The 22,458-nt window shown below is 40.4% G+C and overlaps 1 protein-coding gene across 1 annotated transcript in view; it reads right to left on the reverse strand.

The window, feature by feature from the left end:
* LOC115314061 (neuronal acetylcholine receptor subunit alpha-7) overlaps positions 1–22,458 on the reverse strand; it is a 97,183-nt gene that overhangs the window by 45,947 nt on the left and 28,778 nt on the right. The window contains exons 2-3 of the mRNA XM_042290423.1: positions 9,534–9,578; positions 8,457–8,501 (exon numbers count right to left, since the gene is read on the reverse strand). Of these exons, the coding sequence (XP_042146357.1) occupies positions 8,457–8,501; positions 9,534–9,578 (90 nt within the window). The remainder of the gene's footprint in view (positions 1–8,456; positions 8,502–9,533; positions 9,579–22,458) is intronic.

Here is a 22,458-nt window from a genome sequence, read left to right on the forward strand (position 1 = left end):
GATATCAAAATAAAGAAAAAAAATAGAAAAAAGTAAGAGAGAAAGAAGGAAAGGGGGAAAGGAAGAAAAAGGAGAAAGAGCGAGGGACATGAAAAAATGTCAGGGAAGAGAGTGCCGCCACCACGCGAGGATTATAGGACGTCCAGAAAGTAGCGAGAAAGGGAGCCAGAAAGCCAAGTAAGGAGGAATTGAGAGAGGGAAGATAAAAACATTGACAAAAGATAAAGAAAAAAAAAGTGAAATTCGGTATTAATTCCGGTCAGCTGTCCGAGTGATTCTGCTGTAACAATGAATGGGACACCGAGAAACACCGACATGCACGCCAGTTCTGAGAGTGTAATGAAGGAAGCAAAATGTGGCAGCCAATTTGAGGAGGGTATGGATTGGTGACAATGGAGGAAAAGGTGCGAGCCGGAAGGGAGGGAATCTGAACAACAGCAAACAAATAAGTGGTGGTAGAAAGGAGATTCAAAATAAAACAAACAAAAGAAGTTTTCGCCTTCCATTTGATTGCGCAACACTGAGTGTGATACATTCATTACTCTTGCTTTACAGACAGTCTGTTCTGCTTATAAGGAGGGCCGCTTTCAGCAAGCCACTTCACAGGGCGAATGCTTAAACCAGATGCCAATCGTTTTTTTTTTTAATCTGAAATGCATCATTAAAGCTGCCCTGTGACGAGGAAATTTCGGTGTTGATTGTAGTTCTGCCTCTATGAACTAATAAACTAAGAACAGAGGGGGTGGAAGTTCAAGTTCCCTTCCATCAAGCAAGCTGTCTTCTCTAATGCTCCAACATTGCGATCCCGTTTTAGTCTTGCGCAAAGTTAAGTCGCCGTCTCGGCACTGCAGAAGCCAGTGACCTCGTAATCTGTGGTCAGGACGGCCAAAAACGCCTCCTAGGCGTTCTTTCCAGTTAAAGACTATAGATGGATAATTATAAATTGTTTAAACAGAAAAGTAATTGTCGGTAATCGCTTAAAACTGTAACTTTTTTTTCATAAAAACTAAAACAAATTTGGTATTTTAATTTAATTTCAGGAATTGGAGCTAGCGGAAAGAAGTGCTAAAAATATCGTTCTCATTTTTTATGTTAGTTGTCTAAATTCCTTAAGAAATTCTTTAAATGGTCGACACCTGCGCATCAGTAAATATTGACGATTTGTTTTTAAATTTACCTTTAATCACGGAGTGTTTACGTAAAGAAATCATGTACTTAACAAGAAGGTGTTCTTTTAAAAACGCTGTGCCCCTCTTATTTTACGTAATTGCTAACTTGAAAATGCAGCGCCGACGACTTGTTAGTTTGAGAAACACTGAAAATAAAACTTTATTTTTGTACCTTAAAGAAAAGCTTGAGTTTCCTTAAAAAAACTTATCTCGTCAGGCCTGTTTCAATAGTCGTCACATTATTTGTACGTGAAGGGGTAACATACGTTTTAAGATAGATCGTCCGCAAAGAGACGCAAGGACGACACGTTTGTTAGCAGCGCTCAGTGACGCTTTCAGCATTGTGTTTGAGCCCCACGACACTCAAATGGAAGGCGCTACTCCAGATACGGCGTTTGGAGCTGCCTCAGAATATGTATGCCAGTATGTTATCATATTTTGTGAGCTGCATTGTGCGGTAAATAAATATGCTACAGTCAATTCCTTAGCGCTTCGACCCGGCTGAATATGCACAGAATTTTAAATATCCTAAACCTAATCAAAAACAGCTCAAACTTTTCCAATGCGTCATATTGTTAGCCGATAAAAGTATAAATATCGAATTATTTGCCACCGTCTAAGGGCTGTCACGGACAGTAACTACAAAGAACATAAAAGTCTGCGACATTGACATCCTCGCTAAAACTTTCTGCCAGTGGAACTTGCTGCTTCATTAATTGCGCCGTAGTGAGCAGACATAGATGGATGGATGGAAATAACTTTACATATTTATAGAGGTGAAGGCGGTTATGCCCGCGCTCATTCGGCAGTTAGTCACACTTGGTGGCCGGGAGCCCATGTGCCTCGGCGACCTCGGCATCCCTACGGACCACATGTAATTCGGTGATCGGGTTTGAGCCGCGTAGTGCAGCGTCCTACCGCTCCTCTGATGGGAAGGGAGAGGAAGGGACAGGAATATATTGGGAGTTGAATTGCTCACGGAGACATATTTTAAGAAAGTGTTGGTTGTCGGAACCTCAGTTCGCAATATAAGACTGCAAAACCAAACTCGAATTCTTTTTTTTAACGTAATGTATGTAAGGCTACGTTATCGTGCCACTCTTGTACAATATAGCGATATTCTGGTACACCTAGAACTTGCTGGAGACAAATTATACTAAGAGGAAACCTAGCTTATACAGATTTAAATAGAAGTACCATAAGACGCCAAAGCAAAGCTGAAATTCAATGTAAGCAAAACAAATATTATATATATATATATATATATATATATTTGCAATGAAAAAACATCCGTTACGTGTGAAAGCAGAAGTGAGTTTCCTCCGCCTGTGATTAGAATACACTAAATAGTTTATCGCAATGCAATGGCTACGGCGCAATCACAGATGCTGAATGGCTGCTTACAGAAACAAAACGGCTGCCTCGCTCTCTGAAAGTATTTGACTTCGGTATTTTACTTTTTGTTTTTAGTTTCCCTCGTTGGGTACGAAATTACAGTGTTAACACGAAGTAAAGATCGAATGACCCTTTGGTAACAGATAAAATCTAACGCCATTCTTCCCAGATGTTTGCCTCTTACCCCCAGAGGAATAAGTGGAACAATAACCTGCCCCCTAAATTTTTCTTGTGGTGTTTTACGGTCGCTTTCATCATCTTCTTTCCTTTATACACGGCATTGTGGGCCTTTTAAGTTTGGTAATGATGGCAGCCTCATGGGGCTGTAGCGCGTGTGAGATAATGCCGAATACACCGCGGCTCACAGTTCCAATTAATCCATGCTAATGAGACTGGCACGTGGTCCTAGCTTCTTTTTGAAATAAGAATGCCAAGATCCAGGTGATTCGTAATTGCTGTCGTGTTTTTCGATGTGCGATAATGTGTTCCTCTGCACAGAAGAGATGAGTAAAACATTCTTCTGACATTCGTGGCTTGCCTTTTTTGGCACAATTTGCCTTTATTTTGTTTAAGATGCATTGTATCCCAAGAGACCGACTGCGGGAATACCATACTCCAACGTTTTATTTTTTTTAAAGGTTATTTAAGAAGTAAGGAAAGTTTACCACCTTCATACCTTCTTAATTTACACGAATTAGGCGATTAATATTAATTGGAAATTGCAAAATATGTTTGAAGAACACAAGTTGCTTTTAGGAGCCATACACTGGAGCGCACATATTGCTTCAAATGCAAGTGTTTTTTGCGCAACGATCGAGTCGCTCGTACTCGATTTCAACTGAAGACCATGTGTGACGTCCACTGGGATTTTTTTTAACTTCCCTGGGTCCTGGCACGGGCGAAATGCCGAACAAGACATTGTTCCCGCGACAGTTTTTATCGGGAACGCTACTAGACATCGTTCATTGCTCCAGAAAATTGCACTTTCTTCGTGTGTTTCTCTCTATCGGGTGGTGTGCGCCGTGGCACCATGCCTGCCCCCTATCGGTGAACCTGCGGAACAGATAAAGAACAAAATGCCTTCTCGCTTTACAGTTTGTCCGCGCAGAAGTTTATGCTAATTTGCGCAAACTCGCTAACTCAACTTTAAATTCAATTTGACGTGAACTATCGTGATTAAACAATTTCAAACTTTTGGAACATTGACGAGAAAAGCTCTGTCGAAGGGTGGTCAGTCGCTTAATGTTTTTCGTCACTCTTGATGATGTACTAAAAAACAAGTTTTATGGCGGCGTAGATTTTATTGGTGTCAAAGTGTGCTGTACATTTTTTTTTTTTTAGTTTTGAATACGAACACCGAAGATAAAAGGCATTGGAATGCCGAGATTCACAAGACAAAATACGAGGTTTGTGAAGATTGGAGTTGAAGACATAAACTGCTGAACGTTCACAACGAAACTACGGATAGAGTTCAAATTCGGCGTGAACTAACGCGCTTTGATGACTTGACAATCCTGGAAACCGATGGGTACATTGGTCAGCGAAGGTTGGTCAATGGTATGAAGCACAAACAGCGCATACGAAGGAACATCGTGAAGGAGGAATTGGTCTTCTAATTTGATGGGGCTCCGGCACAAGTAGCTGCCACTTCAGTCACTCCAGCAACAATCATCTCACTGCTGCATTCGCCGTCACTGCCGATGACGCGAAGCTCACTCCTGATAGATGCTTCTAAGTTGACATCAGGTGGAATGCCAGGAAGGTCACTCAAACACCATTGTTTTAAATTCTCTTTTATGCGGTGTACTTGACGTCCCGGTCAGATTACACCTTCAAGTCCCGCGTCATCTGTTTCCGTGTTGTCGCCGTCTTCCGTAATTCTCTGCGCGTACCTCTTGCCCGCCGTTTTAGTTTTATAAACGACGCCATTTCGATTCAGAAATCGTAATCTTGAAGAGAGCTTAGTGGAAGTCGGCGACGGGCTGTACATTATTATCCTCTTATGAACAATGGGACGAAAATTTTACATCGCACTCTAATATATCTCGAGAAACCGAACAGCAGCTGTCATCCTATTATATGAGGCGTACTAGCAATAGCTCGACAATAGGACGGCAACGGTCTATTATATATTGAAAGTACTTTGTAATATTGTTTATTTTCACGTACACAGTTGAATACGCGATGTCCCAGCACATTTCCAACGACTAATTAAAATGTGTTTTGAATAGTCCAGGAATCCAGTGACTACTATTGCGAGGAACATGAGAACCAATAAATCAACAGTCATTTGGGTGCTCCACTGAATAGCTAGCATTTTTTGTAAGAATAATGACACGTTATTGTCGATGCATGGTCTTAACAAGACTTCGCTTCACGCTGAGTGGCTGCTACAGATTTCTTCGCCTTATCGAGCCTCTGAAGTTGTATGAAGATATTGCTGAATGCAGCACGGTAATTAAGTTCAGTCTTTTATATTCCGAGCTGAACATCACTCTGAAATGCGGCGCCAGGACAAAATTATGGAGGAGATGGTTTGACTCAAGATGAGAAATGTCGTTGAAGACCACTGAACTGATATTGTGATTACTGAACTGATAGCGTGAAGCACCCTAGCGCTAATTCTACTTGGAAAATCCTTTATCTATCGATGGAAATACAATTCTAGCATTATCAGTCGTATTCAATAGTGTGATGCTCTCCGCTAGTCAGCTGTGAAGGCAGCCTCCAATGAAGCCAATTACACTGAGAGTTCCGAAATGGTCTAACCTTCTACACCTCAATATCCAGGCAACTCGAAGAGAGCGCAAAATGGCTCCGGCAGGTCTCTGATATCTTGAAGAGAGATGCCATCACATGCTTCTGCATCGATAACACAAGGAAGCTGACAGGTTGGTTGACCGTCGGTTGTTAAAATCGGAAGCTCTCATTGCCAAATGATTGGACTATCCAACAGTAGAGCAACCTGTTCTGCTTTAAAACGTTCATTCAAGCACATTTTTTACTGGACAATACATTCCACGCATGGCTGATGTTTTGTCCATGTCGAGGTGAAATTATACACGGGAGTTGTTTGGTCAAACAAGCAGTAAAATAATAAAATGAAATCCTATTAAACACTGGGGTCAGAAAATATTTGGGTTCATTAAATTCAATATTTCTATATTAGTCGACGAGAGTACCGATACCGTCAAATTGTTGAACTCGAGAATAATGAATTCTAGAGCCGACACTGCCGGAATAAATATGTCTATTTGTTCTCCCTTTTATTGAATCAAAATGTCTATTGCTATTTTTGTTTCTTCTCTGCAAGCGTTTCTCAAAATGAAGAGAAAAATGTGGCAAAGGCGAAATATGATAAATTGTTTGTACAGATCCAAAGTTGATATTCTTTCATGAATTTGTATCTAAAACACTTATATTATTAACTAGAGAAACAAAGTATACCTTACAAAATCAACAAAAATATGTAATCACCCGCAGCCTAAGTATGCAGCATTATAGCATATTGTTAACCAAACATTTGTTTGTTAGTGAGTTAGTGACTTAAAAATATTGCAGTATTTGCCACAAGATATATTGCGCGACAGCTAGAACATCTCTAAAATTGAAATATGCGCGAATATGTTTTACTGGCATCAATATTTTGAGGCATATCCTGAAGGCTTGCGTGCAGTTTTGGTAAAGCATAGCAAACATTCACAAGCAGAATCGCAACATCGAAAAGCGTGGGAGGGTAGAAAATGTTACTGTGTTCTGGTTGAGTTTATTTTGGTTTCCATTATAATTTCACATTTTTTTGAAATTGTGTTTTGAGGGTGTAGTGATTCCTCATCTACTTTTTGTTTCAAAAATAACCATCAAGCTTCAACGCAGAAATCTTTTCGAATATTACTTTCATATTTTGAACTGTTCTTTCAATTTTACACTAAGAATCCTCTTTGCGTATTCTTAAAGAGTTCTTTATAACGAAGTGAAAAAAAGACTCAGACTATTGTGTAAAAAAAGTTTTATAGCTGCAGAAAACAAATTAACCCGACATACTAGAAATCTAGTAAAAATACAACTTTTTGTCAAGATTTATTCAACCGCGGCATTCATTATATTTAAAGGTTAGTCCGGGTTTAGAAATTACCCTTCGACCAGGTCGCTGTGCATTTCTTTATAAGAATCCAAGATGGCGAGTATTGCTCCTTTGTCCTATCATTTTGGTAAGATAACGACGAAAGTTTTTAAGTGCATTGTTTATTGAGTTAGTCCATATTATATTTCACTCTTGTGTCCTTAAATTTGCGCACAGTTACCTTCATCGAAGAGCAGTTTACAGCGACCTTCATTTTTGTTGACTCTGAGAGGATGAGGCTTTCTTTGTACAAACAAGAACGGGTTTAACTTCAACGTGTTATTTATTTTATTCATACATTGCATTAGATTTTGCATTAAAACCCATAAGTATCTCAAAAACAAACGAAGGCACCCACCGATATTGCCTTAAAAAATAATTTAACTCAAGTTTTACTAGCAAGATCAAAATTATTTTAATTTCCAAAATAAAGTGTGGACGAAAAATAAAAGTCACTAAAGAACCACTTTACACGTGGTAATGGTATATTGCAAATTCTTGGTTAATCATTTTGTACTCTTGTCGTAATGTTTTAAAGCAATATGTACTATCCTCAAAAAGCAAACTCTCTGGTAACTTGTTCAGGAAAACCCTGTCATGATTCATCTCTAACATTTTCACAAAATTCAAACATGCACTCACGCTTGCAGTGCCACTGAAGTTGTCTATATGCCTTGTATTTGCTACTCGAACATGATTTTAATGTATTTGAATAGTTACTAGTCAACGTGCACTATCCTACAATTTTTAAGCCCCTTACTCTCGCCAATAAGGTCATGCATTAATCGGGAATCTGCAAACCGAGGAAACTATCATATTTGCCGTCTACAAAAATAAAAGGAAACTTAAAACAGGCGTGAGCGTGCGGAGAAAAGCAGACAGCATGCAGTGGTGGGCCTAACAATGTAGAGTGTTGGCTACGCAAGTGACTTCAAAGCTGCAACAACCTGAACATTTCATTGAATCTATGTCTGTCGATCATGCCTTTAGAGTTAGTTCAAGTGACAAAGTATAGGACTCTTCCTATCCATATTGCTCTTCAAACACAGATAGCGTCTTCTTCCAAGAGCTTTGTTTACTCTGTAGTTCTTAGGCTTAATTCAACTTTACAAAGCAACTATTATTTATTTGAACTATGATGATTGACAGTGTGCTCATGTTATCTTTTAAAAGGGCAGACACAAAGAAACAGCTTCTTAGAGGATAAATTTGGTTGAAAGAAATCACCCTCTCAGATTTCTATTTAGAAATCGGTTTAGTGAGTACTCATTTCTATGGCACGAACGCCTATCAATATGAACGCACGAATAAATTTTCGTAAGCTCCTTTCAATGGAGACAAACATTTTTATATCAAATTTAACGTTTTACAGAAGCATTAAAGCAAACAATAAAAAAAAAATCTTATATTTTGAATTAAGCGATTCTTGCCATCTGCTTTGTCTATTTTGCACAAGATAGACCGGTTTAGTCTTCTGGTTTGTTTCATTCTACCTACGCGTCACTGATACTCCGCGCATATTTGTGGGTTGTATAGTTTGCTGATTTTATTGAAGTATTCGCCAATTTGAATGAACAATCACTCGGCGAGAAAGACCCCTTCAACCTCCTTTATCCTCTAACATGAAACAAATTATTTCGATTCTGCTTAAATGGCAATGATCAGACTGGCCTTAGTTATAAAATTGTTACGGCAAAAATTTAAATTTAAAAACTGACCTAACTGCTAAAAAAAAATTACGGCACGGGGTACTAGATCGGCGAACTTACCAAGGTTAACCAGATATTTGTAATTATTAGTTGATTCTTTTCATCCTATAAAAGAGTAGAAGTGAAGAGAAGGCAGGCGTCAGTATCGCGAGCTATAGTGGCGCCTCCTAGAACACGAGGACTCAGTACAACAGACCGTGACATCACATGGTAGCTAACTCGTGAGGCAGGACCGGCACAATTCAGCATTGATAGAAGATTCACTAGAAATATCAATTAATTGGAGCATTCCGTAAGTTTGGTTGTTTTGCTTTGCATGATTTGCGACACCACGGCATTAAGCACTCAGTCCTTCTATTCAAGAAGGCGCGACGTTTCACATCTTCTGCAAAGGTTTTGCTTAGCTACTGCATAGTGATGAAGCAGAAGGCATTCTCTATAAACTTAGCGAAGATGGAATAAAATATTCACCAGTAAGAATGCCTAAAAGTGTAATTATTTTAAATAATTATATCTTAATTATAAGCCGCTTAACCAATGGCTACATTCGGCACGCGCGATCTGCAATCGACACCCAAGACTGACAGTCTTTATGACAATCCGTGCGGTAGAAGGCCGAACACGGACTAATTCAACTTTCTTGGTCTAGGAATGGAGCACACCTCTCACCCTATTAAGTTGGTGAACTGAATAGAATCATTTCTAAGTTGGCCGAACGGCAAAGCTGATCATAAGTGATCCAATAATGAGTGTTTCATGCTCAAACTGGCACGCCCATAAGTATTGTTAGAGCGTACGCAGTAAGGTTTGAGTGCATCAGGAAGGATAGAGGGAGATAAGAGAAAAGTGCTGCCTTTCCTAAGAGCATGAGCGAGGTAGCGGGAGAGCGAAAGAGCTGTCTTATCTTCCAGTGCCAAAGTTAATTCCGTCCATTTAGGTTTTCTTTATAGAGAACTTGTTTTTCTAGTAACTATTTTCACCTGTCTCCACACAATATTTTTGTTCCAAATGTTTGCCTGCTAGCGTATTGTGCATGTGTGTGTGTGTGTGCGTGTTTCGCGGGGAATAAAAAAGGGAACGCTGCGTCACAAGACGTTCTCCACACTGCACATCACGTAAGCACTTGGAGTCACTTACCAGGTTTAACCAAACGTTTGTTGTTATTATCTGATTTTTTTCGTCCTACGGGGAGAAACAGAGTTCGACACGCTTTAGCGCACGAACCCTTTTTGTTAAAATTTTGAGGTCTACTGCACTGATTATACAGGTTGATGTGTTTCTGGATTACTTGCAGTGTTCTGGTTCTGGAATGATACTATTTGCACTGTAAGGACAAAATCAGCATTAGGTTGTTTTTTTTTTGTATCTGTGTTTAGGAGACCACGATGAAGATTTAAGGCTCTTCAGTATTTGGATTTTGACAATCGTTTATATTTACGCCACCATGTAATTTTGTGCTGGTCGTCTTAAGCTACTATCGTCGTCCTAAGCGTACGTCTAGGGATGCAATCTTTACTTTTATGAAATATTTGTTAAAACGATTCCTCTGAGGACCTTACCCTAGCAACCGGGAAAAATTGCAAATGCTCGCGAAATCTATACGGAAATATTATGGCTCATAAAAGCAAGAGTCGCTTCTTGGCACGTAATTGCTTTTTCTTCGGGTATGTAGAAAACAATAAAAAAACTTTCGAATTCATTTGGTAATCCAAAAATAACAGTGACGCAGATAACAGTTAGTTCCGTGTGCTATCACGAATTCGAGGGTGTCCGTATCTGTGTATGTGAATATGCGCGTGGATATGTGTTTGCGAATATTTTGGCTTAAATGATCAGGCATTTTTGGTTTGTGAAATTAAGCTGTTTGACGTGTTACTTTCTGATAAGGGTTTTATTGCCAAAACAGGCACCAGATTCACCCAGCGGTTTTCATCGATAGGTAGAAAAAGATTGTGCTCTAAAATGAAGATAAAATAGGGTGCATAAAAGACTAATCTTAAAAGGAATGTTAAGAGCTCTGTAAAATATTCAAAAATCGCACGCTCTGAAAACAAATGTTCACATACAACACTCACAAGCAGTATTTATACAATGATACTTTTCAACTGCTGGCCACTTCTATATACCTAAAATTTTGAATCAATTTGTAACTAACCATACCGTACGTCCTGTAATTTTCTTAGATTTTGTGCAATTTGTAGTTCATCAATGTGTGGCGTGCCAAAAATATTTGATGATGTAAGAATTTTAATATGGGTATCATGTTGGTTAATTAGAACGATTGTATCTGACGAAATTGAGTTACAATACATTGTCTACTTCACGTGTGTCACAATATTGTGACGGAACAGATTACAACAATTTTATAAGTTCAAGTTCAATTCTTACATCAAACTGCATCCGTCAGTACATTTATCGCAGTGAGTAGTAAAATTCTTAAAGCAGTAATTGTCTTAGATTTGTTTTAGAATGTTTTGCAAAAATGAAAAGCAAAAAATTAAAATAAATTGTTCCTTTAGGTGAAAAGTGTTCTCCGTAACTTCCGAAGATACAGAAAGTTGAAGGATTCCTTTGATTTTGTTTTAACAGGATATCGGAATTATGCGATCCTTACCGTATATTACCACTTTGGTTCAACTTAACGCCAGACGTCCTACAATGCCACCACTTTCTATGTTGGCGATTGATATCATGCTAGTATTCACTGACCTCACGAAAACATCTAGAAAAAAGTCTGTACATATGATGAGCTACCACGTCCCACTGGGTATTACTTGTTATGGTGGTGATTTCTTTCTAACTAAAATCACAAACGTACAGCCGCTGCTCATGTAAAATAACCTTATATGTCTAACCACAGGCTTCTCTCTCAGGTCGTTAATGCTCCCTGAAGCTCGGAGCTGCCGTTGTATCGCCAATATTCCACAAGCAACAACCAAACTGTTTTCTTCTAGTTAGACTCGCAAAGAGAGAAGTCTATATAAAATAACATTGTCTTATTTTCACGTTGTAGCCTTTCGATTAAGTTATATTAATGTTTTCAACACATTTGTAGTTGATTATACCGCAACTTTTCATTGAATTATGCTGGGTAAAAACCGTTTAATACTCACTAAAACGAAAATAACCATAAAGGCCCGTTCACACTCTTGCGACCGAGTACGACTGAGAGAGAAGAGATCTCTTAAACTTCTTAAGTGATTTTACAATGAGGGAACACCTGACATTGTGGCGCCATCTATGCGGTGACCCTGGAACTGCATTTCACAAGAGCGAAGGTTTTGCGGGATTTCCGAGGTCAAATGTGCGCAATACCCATAGAAAGGCTCGTTTATAACATTGACAAAAGTCTTTCGAGCCAAGAAAGAGAGGATAATGCGCGAGAAATAAAAAAAAATATGCCGGGCCGTCGAGTTTACACTGCTTCCCAATAGATGGCGCCAGTGTGTTCTCTGGTTTAAGAAGTTTTAAGAAACCTAGGTTTAAAGGCCCGTTCACACTCTTGCGACCGAGTACGACTGAGAGAGACGAGATCTCTTAGAACTTCTTAAATGTTTCTAGAATGAGGGAACACACTGACATTGTGGCGCCATCTATGCGGTGACCCTAGAACTGCATTTCACAAAAGCGAAGGTTTTGCGGGATTTCCGAGGTCAAATGTGCGTAATACCCATAGAAAGGCTCGTTTATAACATTGACAAAAGTTTTTCGAGCCAAAAAAGAAAGGATAATGCGCGAGAAATAAAAACAAATATGCCGGACCGCCGAGTTTACACTGCTTCCCAATAGATGGCGCCGGTGTGTTCTCTGGTTTAAGAAGTTTTAAGGAACCCAGGTTTAAGAGGTCGCTAGCAGTCGCAAGAGTGTGAACGGGCCTTAAGAGGTCGCAAGAGTGTGAACGGGCCTTAACTCAAAAGGCATATTGCCATACACTAGTGCATGCAAGAAACATGTAATGTGGTTGTTGTTTTTTTCTGTTTTGTTTTTGGCTAGCGGTACACCCTGACGTGTTTTTACTGTATTAGTGCAGAGTGAGACAATAGACAATGGTTGACGCTGATGGGTCTATGTAACGGTATAACTTGAAGCTTTCGGTGGCCGGGACGATGTACCTTGGATAGGGATGCGTAATCTTTATGAAAGTCTTGAGCTTCGTGTTCGCGCACAAAGAAATTCTACGAAATTGTCCGCCGTCAACAAATTAGTTTGCAAGGATGCAATGGGAACGGTCATGGAGCTCATTACTGCAATCTACTAAGTTGATTTTACATAAAGGCGTTTCGTCTTGCATATTAATATAGTGGCTTTGGCAGGACACACATTTCCATACTGTTTGGTTGTGCTGAGCAAGAATTTATTTTTGTGTGCGATTCTTGTCTACTGAAAACACAGTCCGCTGTAAAAATTTGGACACTTTGAAATTGCCATTATGTGCATTGCAGTTCACATAAAGAATGTGGGACGCATCTGTCAACAATTGTATGGTTAACTATTAGAAAAAGCCGTATAGTAAAACCTTTACTTTTTATATTTAGAGTGGAGGAGGCTTAAGGAGTCGCAATAGGATACAGACTGATAAACTTCTTCACAGCTACGGGAATTTGCTGTACGCTTTGGATAAGGTCAATGTCGGGCAGTTTTGAACACTAAGAATTTCCAAAACGGGAGAAGCACTTTGTCCTACGGGATTCTGGAAAGTACACAGTACACCAGAAAACACAGAGCACAACAGCATATTCTATACCACAATCCAATACTCATGACAAGCACTAAGTTAATCAACTGTCAATGAAATAAAGACTCATTACGTGCAAGAAACATTAATGCTATTGACAAAAGATAAATAGTCTGTTTGTTCTAAAAATCTATATTGCTCAACTTATTATTGTATGTACTCGGATGTTCAAGCAATACCACTGGAGCAGTTATTAAAAATAGTGTAACCCGAAAAAGCAAGAGATGATTCACAATGAAAAAGCATAATCTTACATATTAGTTTTTTTGTAACCAGCAACCACAATAATAATACTAAATTTTTATAAGTCTATCAGTTTTAGTATGCCATTTCGCACAAAACACAAGTTTTTTGTTGTTGTTTTATTACAATCGTTTTGTTTTAAATAATAAGCGGAACGAGAAAAGTCAGTTTAAAGTGGGAAATATAAGACGTGACTTTTGGTTCCTAAAAATATGGCAACTTTATTTTTAACCCCAATATTACGAAATGTTTCAGATGATTTTTTTTTCGATTTTAAATGCAAATTGGCAAAGGGGAGTGGGAAAGGGTCGCCGCAGGAAATGTCGGGTTCATTCTGGTCGTGTCAGGCAGCCTGATCTCGCTCGGTTAGATGGAAGTAAAGAAATGCGAATGATGCGTTCTTTGGTGGATTTCCATTCTAACTCGTCGCGAAAGCTTGGGCTGGAACTAGAGTCACCGCGCGCCAGCATTGCGCTCGTTTTATAAAACGGAGCAAAGGCGTCTAGACTGCGCCTGAGGCTATGTGGACACGCGCTATTGACAATTCCAATAATCATCTATTGTGCGCCGCCACCTTTGTTCACTAGACAGTGGAACGCGTCCTGAGCACACGCGGTTGCGCTCCTCTCTGGAATAACAGACGCCACGCATGCGTCCAGAGTGTCTACGTACACAGGGCATTTCTCACTTGGGTGATAAGCTCTTCAAAAGAGTACAGGGCGGTTTCACGAGGAGCTTTAATTCGCTTTTCTTCTATCCATTTCTATTCGTTTACAAACGAAGTGATTCTTCATTAGCGTAAAGTTTGGTGCTAGTAAAATGCAGAAGCTTGACGAGTGGCTCCACTGATGACAGTATTTCAAGACACAGGATTGGGGAGATCTTTGACAGCGTTCTATAGCTTCCCCGAGTACGTCCGAGCCATTCTCGCGGGCATTGCCAGATAGGCGACAATTAAAGTAGTTTGTTTTATTAGATCAAAGCGTCGACCTCGGACAAAAAGATACGTCATTCTTGGGAGGGGCGCTGGAGGACGCGGGTACACTCTTAAAGGCTCTGTTATACTCCGACGTTGAGAGCAGCGAATGTAGCGTAGCGCTGAGCGCGGGCATTTGATTGGCCGGCGAACAGAAACTCGATATCTGCGACCTATCAGTATCGGCGTGCGCTGCTCTACACCGCGTGTGCTACGCTCGACGTCGGAGTAGAACAGAGCCTTCATAAAGTTGGAGCGACTGTTCTCCCACAAAACACGTTGGAAGGTCAATCACTGCAATTCATCGAAGTAACTTGGTGAATGACGAGACAGATAATATGCTTACACCTAAAAGAAAACAGTCTGCGATGTAGCAATGAATACGGGGAAATTTCATGGTTAGTGCCAGAGCGAAGAAAGTTTTTATAAAGGAATAAACATATCTTCAGCCTTATAACTCGCCGATTTGCCTCCATAGATCGCAGCGATTGACGATTCTAAGTACTTTTTGGGGAAGCAGTTAGTCTGAATTTACTGGAGAGTAGCTTTTTGAACGCCAAAGTACAGAAAATTTACTCTAGAGCTTGATGGAGTAAACTTTGGAACGCGAGTTTTCTGTCGCGTACACCAATGCTCAATTCGTAATCCCCCCCCCCCCCCCCCCCCACCTTCAGCGTCGCTCCCGCTGCTGGCGCCATTTTCGCCACCGTCGAGTTGACTTCGCCGGCGCGGGCTCGTCTTAATTTCAAAAAAATACCGTAGGTATGCTAAGTGCCAGGTGATTCTACTTTATGTCGCGCATTACTCCGGCAAATGCAATTCATCACAATGCAACAATATATCCCGAAGAAGAAAAGGAAGGAAAACAAAAAGCTTTCCTCGATTTATAGAAGTTTATAGGACAAAAGTTCTCTGGATTCATTTCCGCCATACTTAGCTCCGGAAGTAGTAGGTCATGCATGAAACCGCCCTGACTATGCCCCGCACTGGAAACCGCGGTTTCATTTCCGGTGCATAGTTTTCAAACACTATCGTGAACAAGTTTAGTCATTTGCTCTATTTGATTGCATGTATGCAATAATTCACCAGGGTCGTCTTAACCGTTTGCAAATCTCAGAAGCATGACGAGTGGCCTAACAACAACGGACTTCAAGAAGTACGCTCAGGAACATATTTCGGTGGCTGGAACTCATGCTTAGTTACTCTTTCATTTTTCCGAGTTCATCCGGGCGCATTCGCTGGAACCATTTCAGCCGCCGACGAGCCATCCTTCGGAGCGCCGGCCTGTCTCACCTAGGAATCACCGTGGGCACGTATGAAAATTGAGTTAGAGCCAATGCTCCTTTATATTTTGACTTCTGTGGTTGGTGCCTTTAATCATAAGACAAATAAACTCGAATGAACGGTAAAAAACGTTCGTTTCACATATTAAAAGACCTAGGGGGCAACTTGATCAGTCACTGGCTATTTTTTAGTACATCTTTTAATACAGAAAACATATGGTGAACACTGCTAATGTGGCGGTATGTGCCGATTCTGAAAAACAACCTGGGAGGTAACAATTTTTGTGTCTGTTGTAAGCACGCCTAAATTAAACTATAAAAATACGCCAAAGTACTGTTCGCACTAAACGTGTCGCACGGTGTACGCAACGTGAAACCACCCTATAGACGACACAGCAAAATTTCAGTATTGATAACCTTAGAGAGGAACAACACAGACGTTGTCTTCTAGAAGGAATGGGCAAAAATTATTAAAAAACCGAATATTCCGTCCTTCACACAAACTAGCTGCATGGGATTACGGCACACGTTCAGGCGCTGAAGCTCAAGTTGTCAAGGAGATTCATCCCTTTGCAATAGTTTCGCATTTTTAATGTTTGTTGGCTTTTTTACTAGGAAGTATTAATAATTCGTTCATTCCCATATACACTGATGGTGGAGGTCGAGGGAAAAAAAGTTGTGAAATACAGCTTGACAAGGAACACGAACCCCTACATAGTTACAACAGCAGAGGTACAGGAAAAAATGCTGCTTCACGAGAAAGAACAAAACGGCTGGAAAATATAGGAGTACAACACACATATCAAAGATGATTGAATGATCCTGAAAATACTAAACAAACCCCCAGATCACAGGTATTTTACCTATTTAGGTTTACAAAATATTCTCTAAGTTGCTTAAATGTCATTTTAATCAGATCCAACTCACTGGAATCAAACTGGTTGAGCAATTTAGGCAGCGTATGTCTAATAATCTGAGAGCTGTAAATTCTCTTCTGCGCTACCATCTCCCAATGTTCTGCGTGATAAGTGGGCTAAACCGGTTCCTTCACAAATTGATGTGTGAAATTCGTAAGAAAACTTGTTTATGTGGCTTTCCAATTTGAACATATCGCTAAGTATATAGTTGTATAAATTGTATGTATTAATAACGCGGATAGGCTGTGAACAGACCAGCTGTTTGAGAGTCAAATGAGAGGCCACCGATAGACCTCAACACCCTTTGTTCTTGAAGCAAACTGATAGTTCGATTGTTCCACCCTTCACACAGCATTTTAAAACAGAGTTTCGAGAACCAATAAGCTCAGATCTTTTGCTGATTGAGAAGCAACTATTTTGTATCCGGCTGCGCATTTTTACCGAGCGTGCAAGGGGTTGCAAGAACACGCTCTTTTCTACGTTAGCTTCAAAGCTTAAATGTTTAAGTTTTACGTGAGTTCTTCGCCTCTCCACATGTGTACATTTTATGTAAATTTTCAAAGTGTCGGGTGAGCAGGGCTTCAAAACAAAACTATCCGCAACAGCTACTAGACGCTTCAAAACACCCAAACGTGACGTAAGCTACAAGCTGTATCTTTTTAAGCTTAACATATTGTTAAAAAAAATACGTGAAAGCTACACTAATGTGGTTTGTGCAGGTGATTTATACGGCCAGGGGGACATAGTATGTGGGCTAATAGTAACGATAAGTCGGCTAGTTAACTAAAATGTGTTAATAAACCTTTCAAATATTGAAAATAAACATATGTCTGCAATTAAAAACTTGCTTAGCGTCATTGAAGTCCACTAAGCCGGTCAATATTAGAATAACTTGCAGAACGTGGGAAGCACGGTAAAGTGCTAAAGTTACGAATCGTGAAGCAGAAGCAAAGCTACCAGTGCGATAACGCGTCCGCGCGGTTTATCCGCCTTTTATCATCCGCGTTTTCTCACCCCAGCCTTGTGCCTGATGCACGACTGGTAACTTTTGCGCATTACTGCGTTTCCCACGCGCTCAAAGTCTTTCGAGAAATTACTGATTCAATGGTTTTCGATGATGCTCAGCAAGCCTAGAACGTGAATCGAATGTCTATTTTCACTAATTAAAAGTTAATCAACAAATTTTAGTTAATTATTTAACTTACTGTGACGATTGGCAGCCTACAATATGTCCACATGGCTGTGTAACTCACAGGTAAAAACCGCATTTTTGTAGCTTTAACGGATTTCTTATTTTTTTCAAACAAAACTGTTATGTTAAAAAACACCCTGTATATACCCATAGGAGTATATGACGGGCACGTTTCATCATCTTACGTGATCGCCAAAGATAAAATATTCGAGAATAAGCAGAAAGAGGGACAGTCCTTAAATGAATGGAACGGGACTTACGAGGCCGCCGAAGGACCAAATCTTTTTTCGGAGCCGGGATTCGAGCTCAGGTGTCCCAATATCCCGTGCGGTATGTGCAGTGAAGAGGCTAGCATACCCGACCGGATCTTGATAGATCAGGCATTCGAATTCCGGCTCCGCCAAAGACTCTGCGGTGGCTTCGTAACTATTGTTCTATTCAATCAAGTACGGTTTTTTATCTGCATATTTTTGAATAGACAAAAGTGTAGAGATGGGTATAGACCTTTTTGTATGAAGTTACTGCTAATATGCGAGTGACTTCACAAGGTAGTAAAGCGTCTTTGTTAAACGAACATGTTCAAATAACACACACACACACACACACGCCATTTCAAGTACGTTGCTAATTCAATCTCGTAGCTTTTTCTCTCTATTCTAGTTTAGACGAGACGTAGTAGGTTGGTTCTGGGTGGCCCCCCAAAAACAATTGTTCCGAAAAAAAAAAAATTCTCGTGTGCACTGCTTCTCGCACCAAGTTCCTGATGGGCGACTGTCGCCGCTCGCACAGAGGACACCCCCTTTAATATTTGACTCAAACGGGAGCACTACGGTTCCGTTCTTTGCCCTTCTCTCTCATTCGGTTTCTGAGAACCTCAAGCATGCCTAGGAACAACCTTTCCACAAAGCACGCGTAAGGTCTGACACCACCTGCAGCGAGCCAACTTTCCATGGGCCTAATGACTTCTAGCTGTACGTGCCAATTAGCCCCGAGAAGGTTTCAGTCCAGAGTCGCCGCTCGTTAGACATGTGGTAAGTTGCCTGCCATCCCCGTACGCCGTTTAAGAATTTGTAACTGGTGCACTTGCCGGGGGTGGCTACACGCCTTTTTAAAGGGAAACTCGCTTCTACAAAAAAAAAAAAAAAAAAACTCCCGCTCATAATTTAAAGTAAACAATAACAGATTGGTTCGAATTAATGACAGATTTTGAATATTTCATTTCAGAATAAGATTTTCCAAGCCTCAACTTGTATGCAATTCAATTTGTTTTCTTATTAAAACAATCGCGTATTCCGGAACAACCTTATCAATCGTTATGGCATGCTCATTGAATTTTAGCCGAAATACATCTTGTAAACGTCATAGCATATATATATATCTATATATATATATATATATCTATATCTATATATATATATGTATATATATATATATATATATATATATATATGTATATATATATTATATTTGTACATCAAAAACCCGAGTTCACGGCATTCACTCGCAATTTATTCCCATTCTTTTGAGACAAAAACTAAAAGTGTTTATTTTTAATTAACAACTATTATCTTAATTTAGGCATAGTTACTTAAGTAAAGTTATTTTAGTAGTGATTTTAGAAATAGTCACGTGAACAGTTTGTTCACGTGACTTGTACCGCCAGGGGGACATTGCATAGGGGGATAATCGCTACGAGAAATGAACTAATTGCGCAAAATGTGTTAATAAACTTTCTGAATAGTGAAAATGGGCATATGCTTCTAAATAGAAACTTGCTGAGCGTCATTAAAAATCACTAAATCAGACATTTTCAGAACGTCTTCGAGCACTTGAGAAGCACAGTAGTGCGCCGAAGTTACAACTCGAGAGCAGGAGAAAGGCTACCGGTACGGTAAGTCGCCCGCGCGATTTTTTTGTCTCTTATCGCGGCCCTAGCCTTGTATCTGTTGCACTTGTGGTAGCTTCAGCGCATTACTACGTTTACCACGCGCTCAAAATATTTATAAATATTATTGATCTAGTTGTTTCGGATGACGACCAGCAAGTTTCTAAGTGAAACCATATGTCGATTTTCCCCATTTAAAAAGTGAATTAAATGTTTAGGCTTAATCTCATATACTATGTTCCCTTGGTCGTATAAGTCACCTGCACAAACCGCAAATCGTAGCTTTTACGTTTTTTTTTTTTTAACCAAATTTGTAAAGCTTAAAACAAATCTATATACTTTTATACAGTCAGCTTGAGACTTATACGCGAATACACGAGAGAAATTTGGTGACGTACACTTCTTCCCACGCGTGCACATTGTCTTACGTAAAAGCGACGACAGAAAGTAAGGCTTCGCCATTAGCGAAAAGTAGAAATCTCTAATGATGTCTGACTTGCGTGCTCCAACTGCAAACATGGAAATTCCCTTGACCCGGACAGCCCTAATGGAGTTCGCGTGACCGCCGCCGTGTCTGGTTATCCATCAGCCGCTTTTCGGAGCATGCATCGTGCTACGAAGGCAGTAGCGCTGTCAGTAACACTCTTAACGTCTCGCAAGTAAACAGGGTGTAGCAAAGTGATTTCACCCTGCGGCGTCCAGGCTGGGGCGTCAGAAAAAAAGCCACGAGGGAAGCCCAAGATACATTGAGCTTTTAAGAAAGAGGTGGGAATGAACTGCAATTTTTTTCTATCGATGCAATGCGGCAGTCGCTTTTATAGCTTAGAACACCGAAGCCACCCGATGCGGCATTTTACCTCTTTCAACTAGTACTAACCGCACATTGGTAATGGCTGCACATCTTATTGCCGTGAGGTTTCTACAAACCGTTGACTTCACTATCAAACTCAAGACTTTTTTTATTTTTTTGCTTGAGGTGAGGTTTACTTTAGCGCTCCCTATTCCTACTGTTGCACAAAGGGGGGGGGGGGGGGGGGGGATCGGTGGCCGATTGGGCTAAAGCGCACACCCAGCTCGACGCGCGTGGCGCGAAAGCTCGCGCTGCAGAAACCCGGGATCCTGGGCTCGAGCCGTACCCCTGCCCGTTTCGACCTGGATGAGCATCGTACCGGCGTGCGGTCGTGTATCACTACTGCGTGGTGTACGTTAAAGACCCCAGGCTAGCGGTTGTAGTACACTGTCTAAATTGCTCATCTACAGCGAGTGACTTGTCGCAACTTTAAATGGCAGACCAACTACACGCCGTATAAATATCCCCAAACCCAATTTGTTGCACAGTGGTCAACTTAGTTGGCCCGAAGTCTCGATTATTTGCCTTTTTTTTCTTTTCTAGGCGAGCGGGAACACTGGTCACGCCTAAATTAGTGCAGTATATTGAGCGGGCGAGCGCTTACAAATTTTAGTTGTTACCTTTAATTGCAAATCTAACTTGCACAAGAAGCATGGGAGAGAACAGCGTAACAAGTCTTGTTAAACTAATTTTTTTGTTGTTTTTAATTTGGTCGCAGACTGTATTATTATGTTGCAGAGTCTAATTGCAAGTCATTTGGGGAACAAGTCTGATACAGAATTAGAAAGCTTCAGAAATAATGGGAAGTAAATTGAAAACGTTCTTTTTTAATACTCCTAGGCTTTTGAAACTAAAAATGTCTAGCCCCTTATATATGTATAACACTTAGCAGATGGAATGAGGTTCTCCTAATATATTTTTTGAGAACTCCGAGCATCATTTCTACTGAGTAGTGTGGCTCGTCTACAATAGTATCAAATTTTAAAAAAAAAGAAGAATAAAGTTGTTGGCCAAGATAATGAAGTATCTGGGCAGAAGGCCGGTACGTGTACACGAATAACTAAATGATTTCAGCGAAAACACGCTTCTCGTAGTTTTTTTTTAATTACTTTATTGCAGTATTTTTAATTTTTGGTGCAGCTGAAATGCTTTTTACCGGTGTTCAAACGCTGTGGATTCCCAAAAGGACCACAAAATCAAAGGAAAAAAGGAAAAAGGGCCAACAAACAATTGTCCTTGTGTAAAAATTCAGAGAAGCTATACGAAACTCTTTAAGTATCCAACACGTCGAGAGATGTAAGATCAGGAAGATGCTGTGTTACGAAAATAAATAAAAAATAAAACGGCACACACCATCGTAGGTGTGATGCATCGAGTGCCTCGCCAAAACCCGGTCTCGCAGAGAGTACACAGCGCTGCGTTCTTTCATTTCTGACAACGTTGCAGCTCTTTTTGTTTTTATCCTTCGGGGCCAGATTTCTTTCATTTAAGGTGTTTCGTGTCGTCTTTCCACATTTCTCTTTTGTCTGGGGGTTGTACCTTGTGTGATTCGGCCGTATCTTGATAGAAGGCCCCGGTGTTAGTCTCGAACATGCCGCCGAAGTGGTTCTTCCCTCTGTGCTACAGGCCGTTTGTTACCCGGCCCCGACTGCTCCTTCGCTCGGCAGGGGTTCGGTAGCAGAACGGTGTTTTGTCAATCTCCTCGCTTAGAACTTTATGTATCTGTAATTTGTGTCCCTTTTTGCTTCCTTGTATTCTTTTGTGGCAATTTTCCTCTCTCTACACCAGCCATTTTTTGTTCTTTTTTGTCTTCGCATGGTGAAATTGATGCCACGAGCGTGCATTTGTGAGTGTCGTGGCGTCGCTTGGCTTGTTTCCCTCGATGGTGATAAACGGGATGGTGGCGAGGTGAACAGCAAGTTTCTTTGTGTGCGCAGTCAACCACAAAAGAGGACAAACTTGGTTACGGTGTTGACGTTGT

Source organism: Ixodes scapularis, unplaced genomic scaffold, assembly GCF_016920785.2.
Source record: "Ixodes scapularis isolate PalLabHiFi unplaced genomic scaffold, ASM1692078v2 PGA_scaffold1__304_contigs__length_218370807, whole genome shotgun sequence".
NCBI lineage: Eukaryota > Metazoa > Arthropoda > Arachnida > Ixodida > Ixodidae > Ixodes > Ixodes scapularis.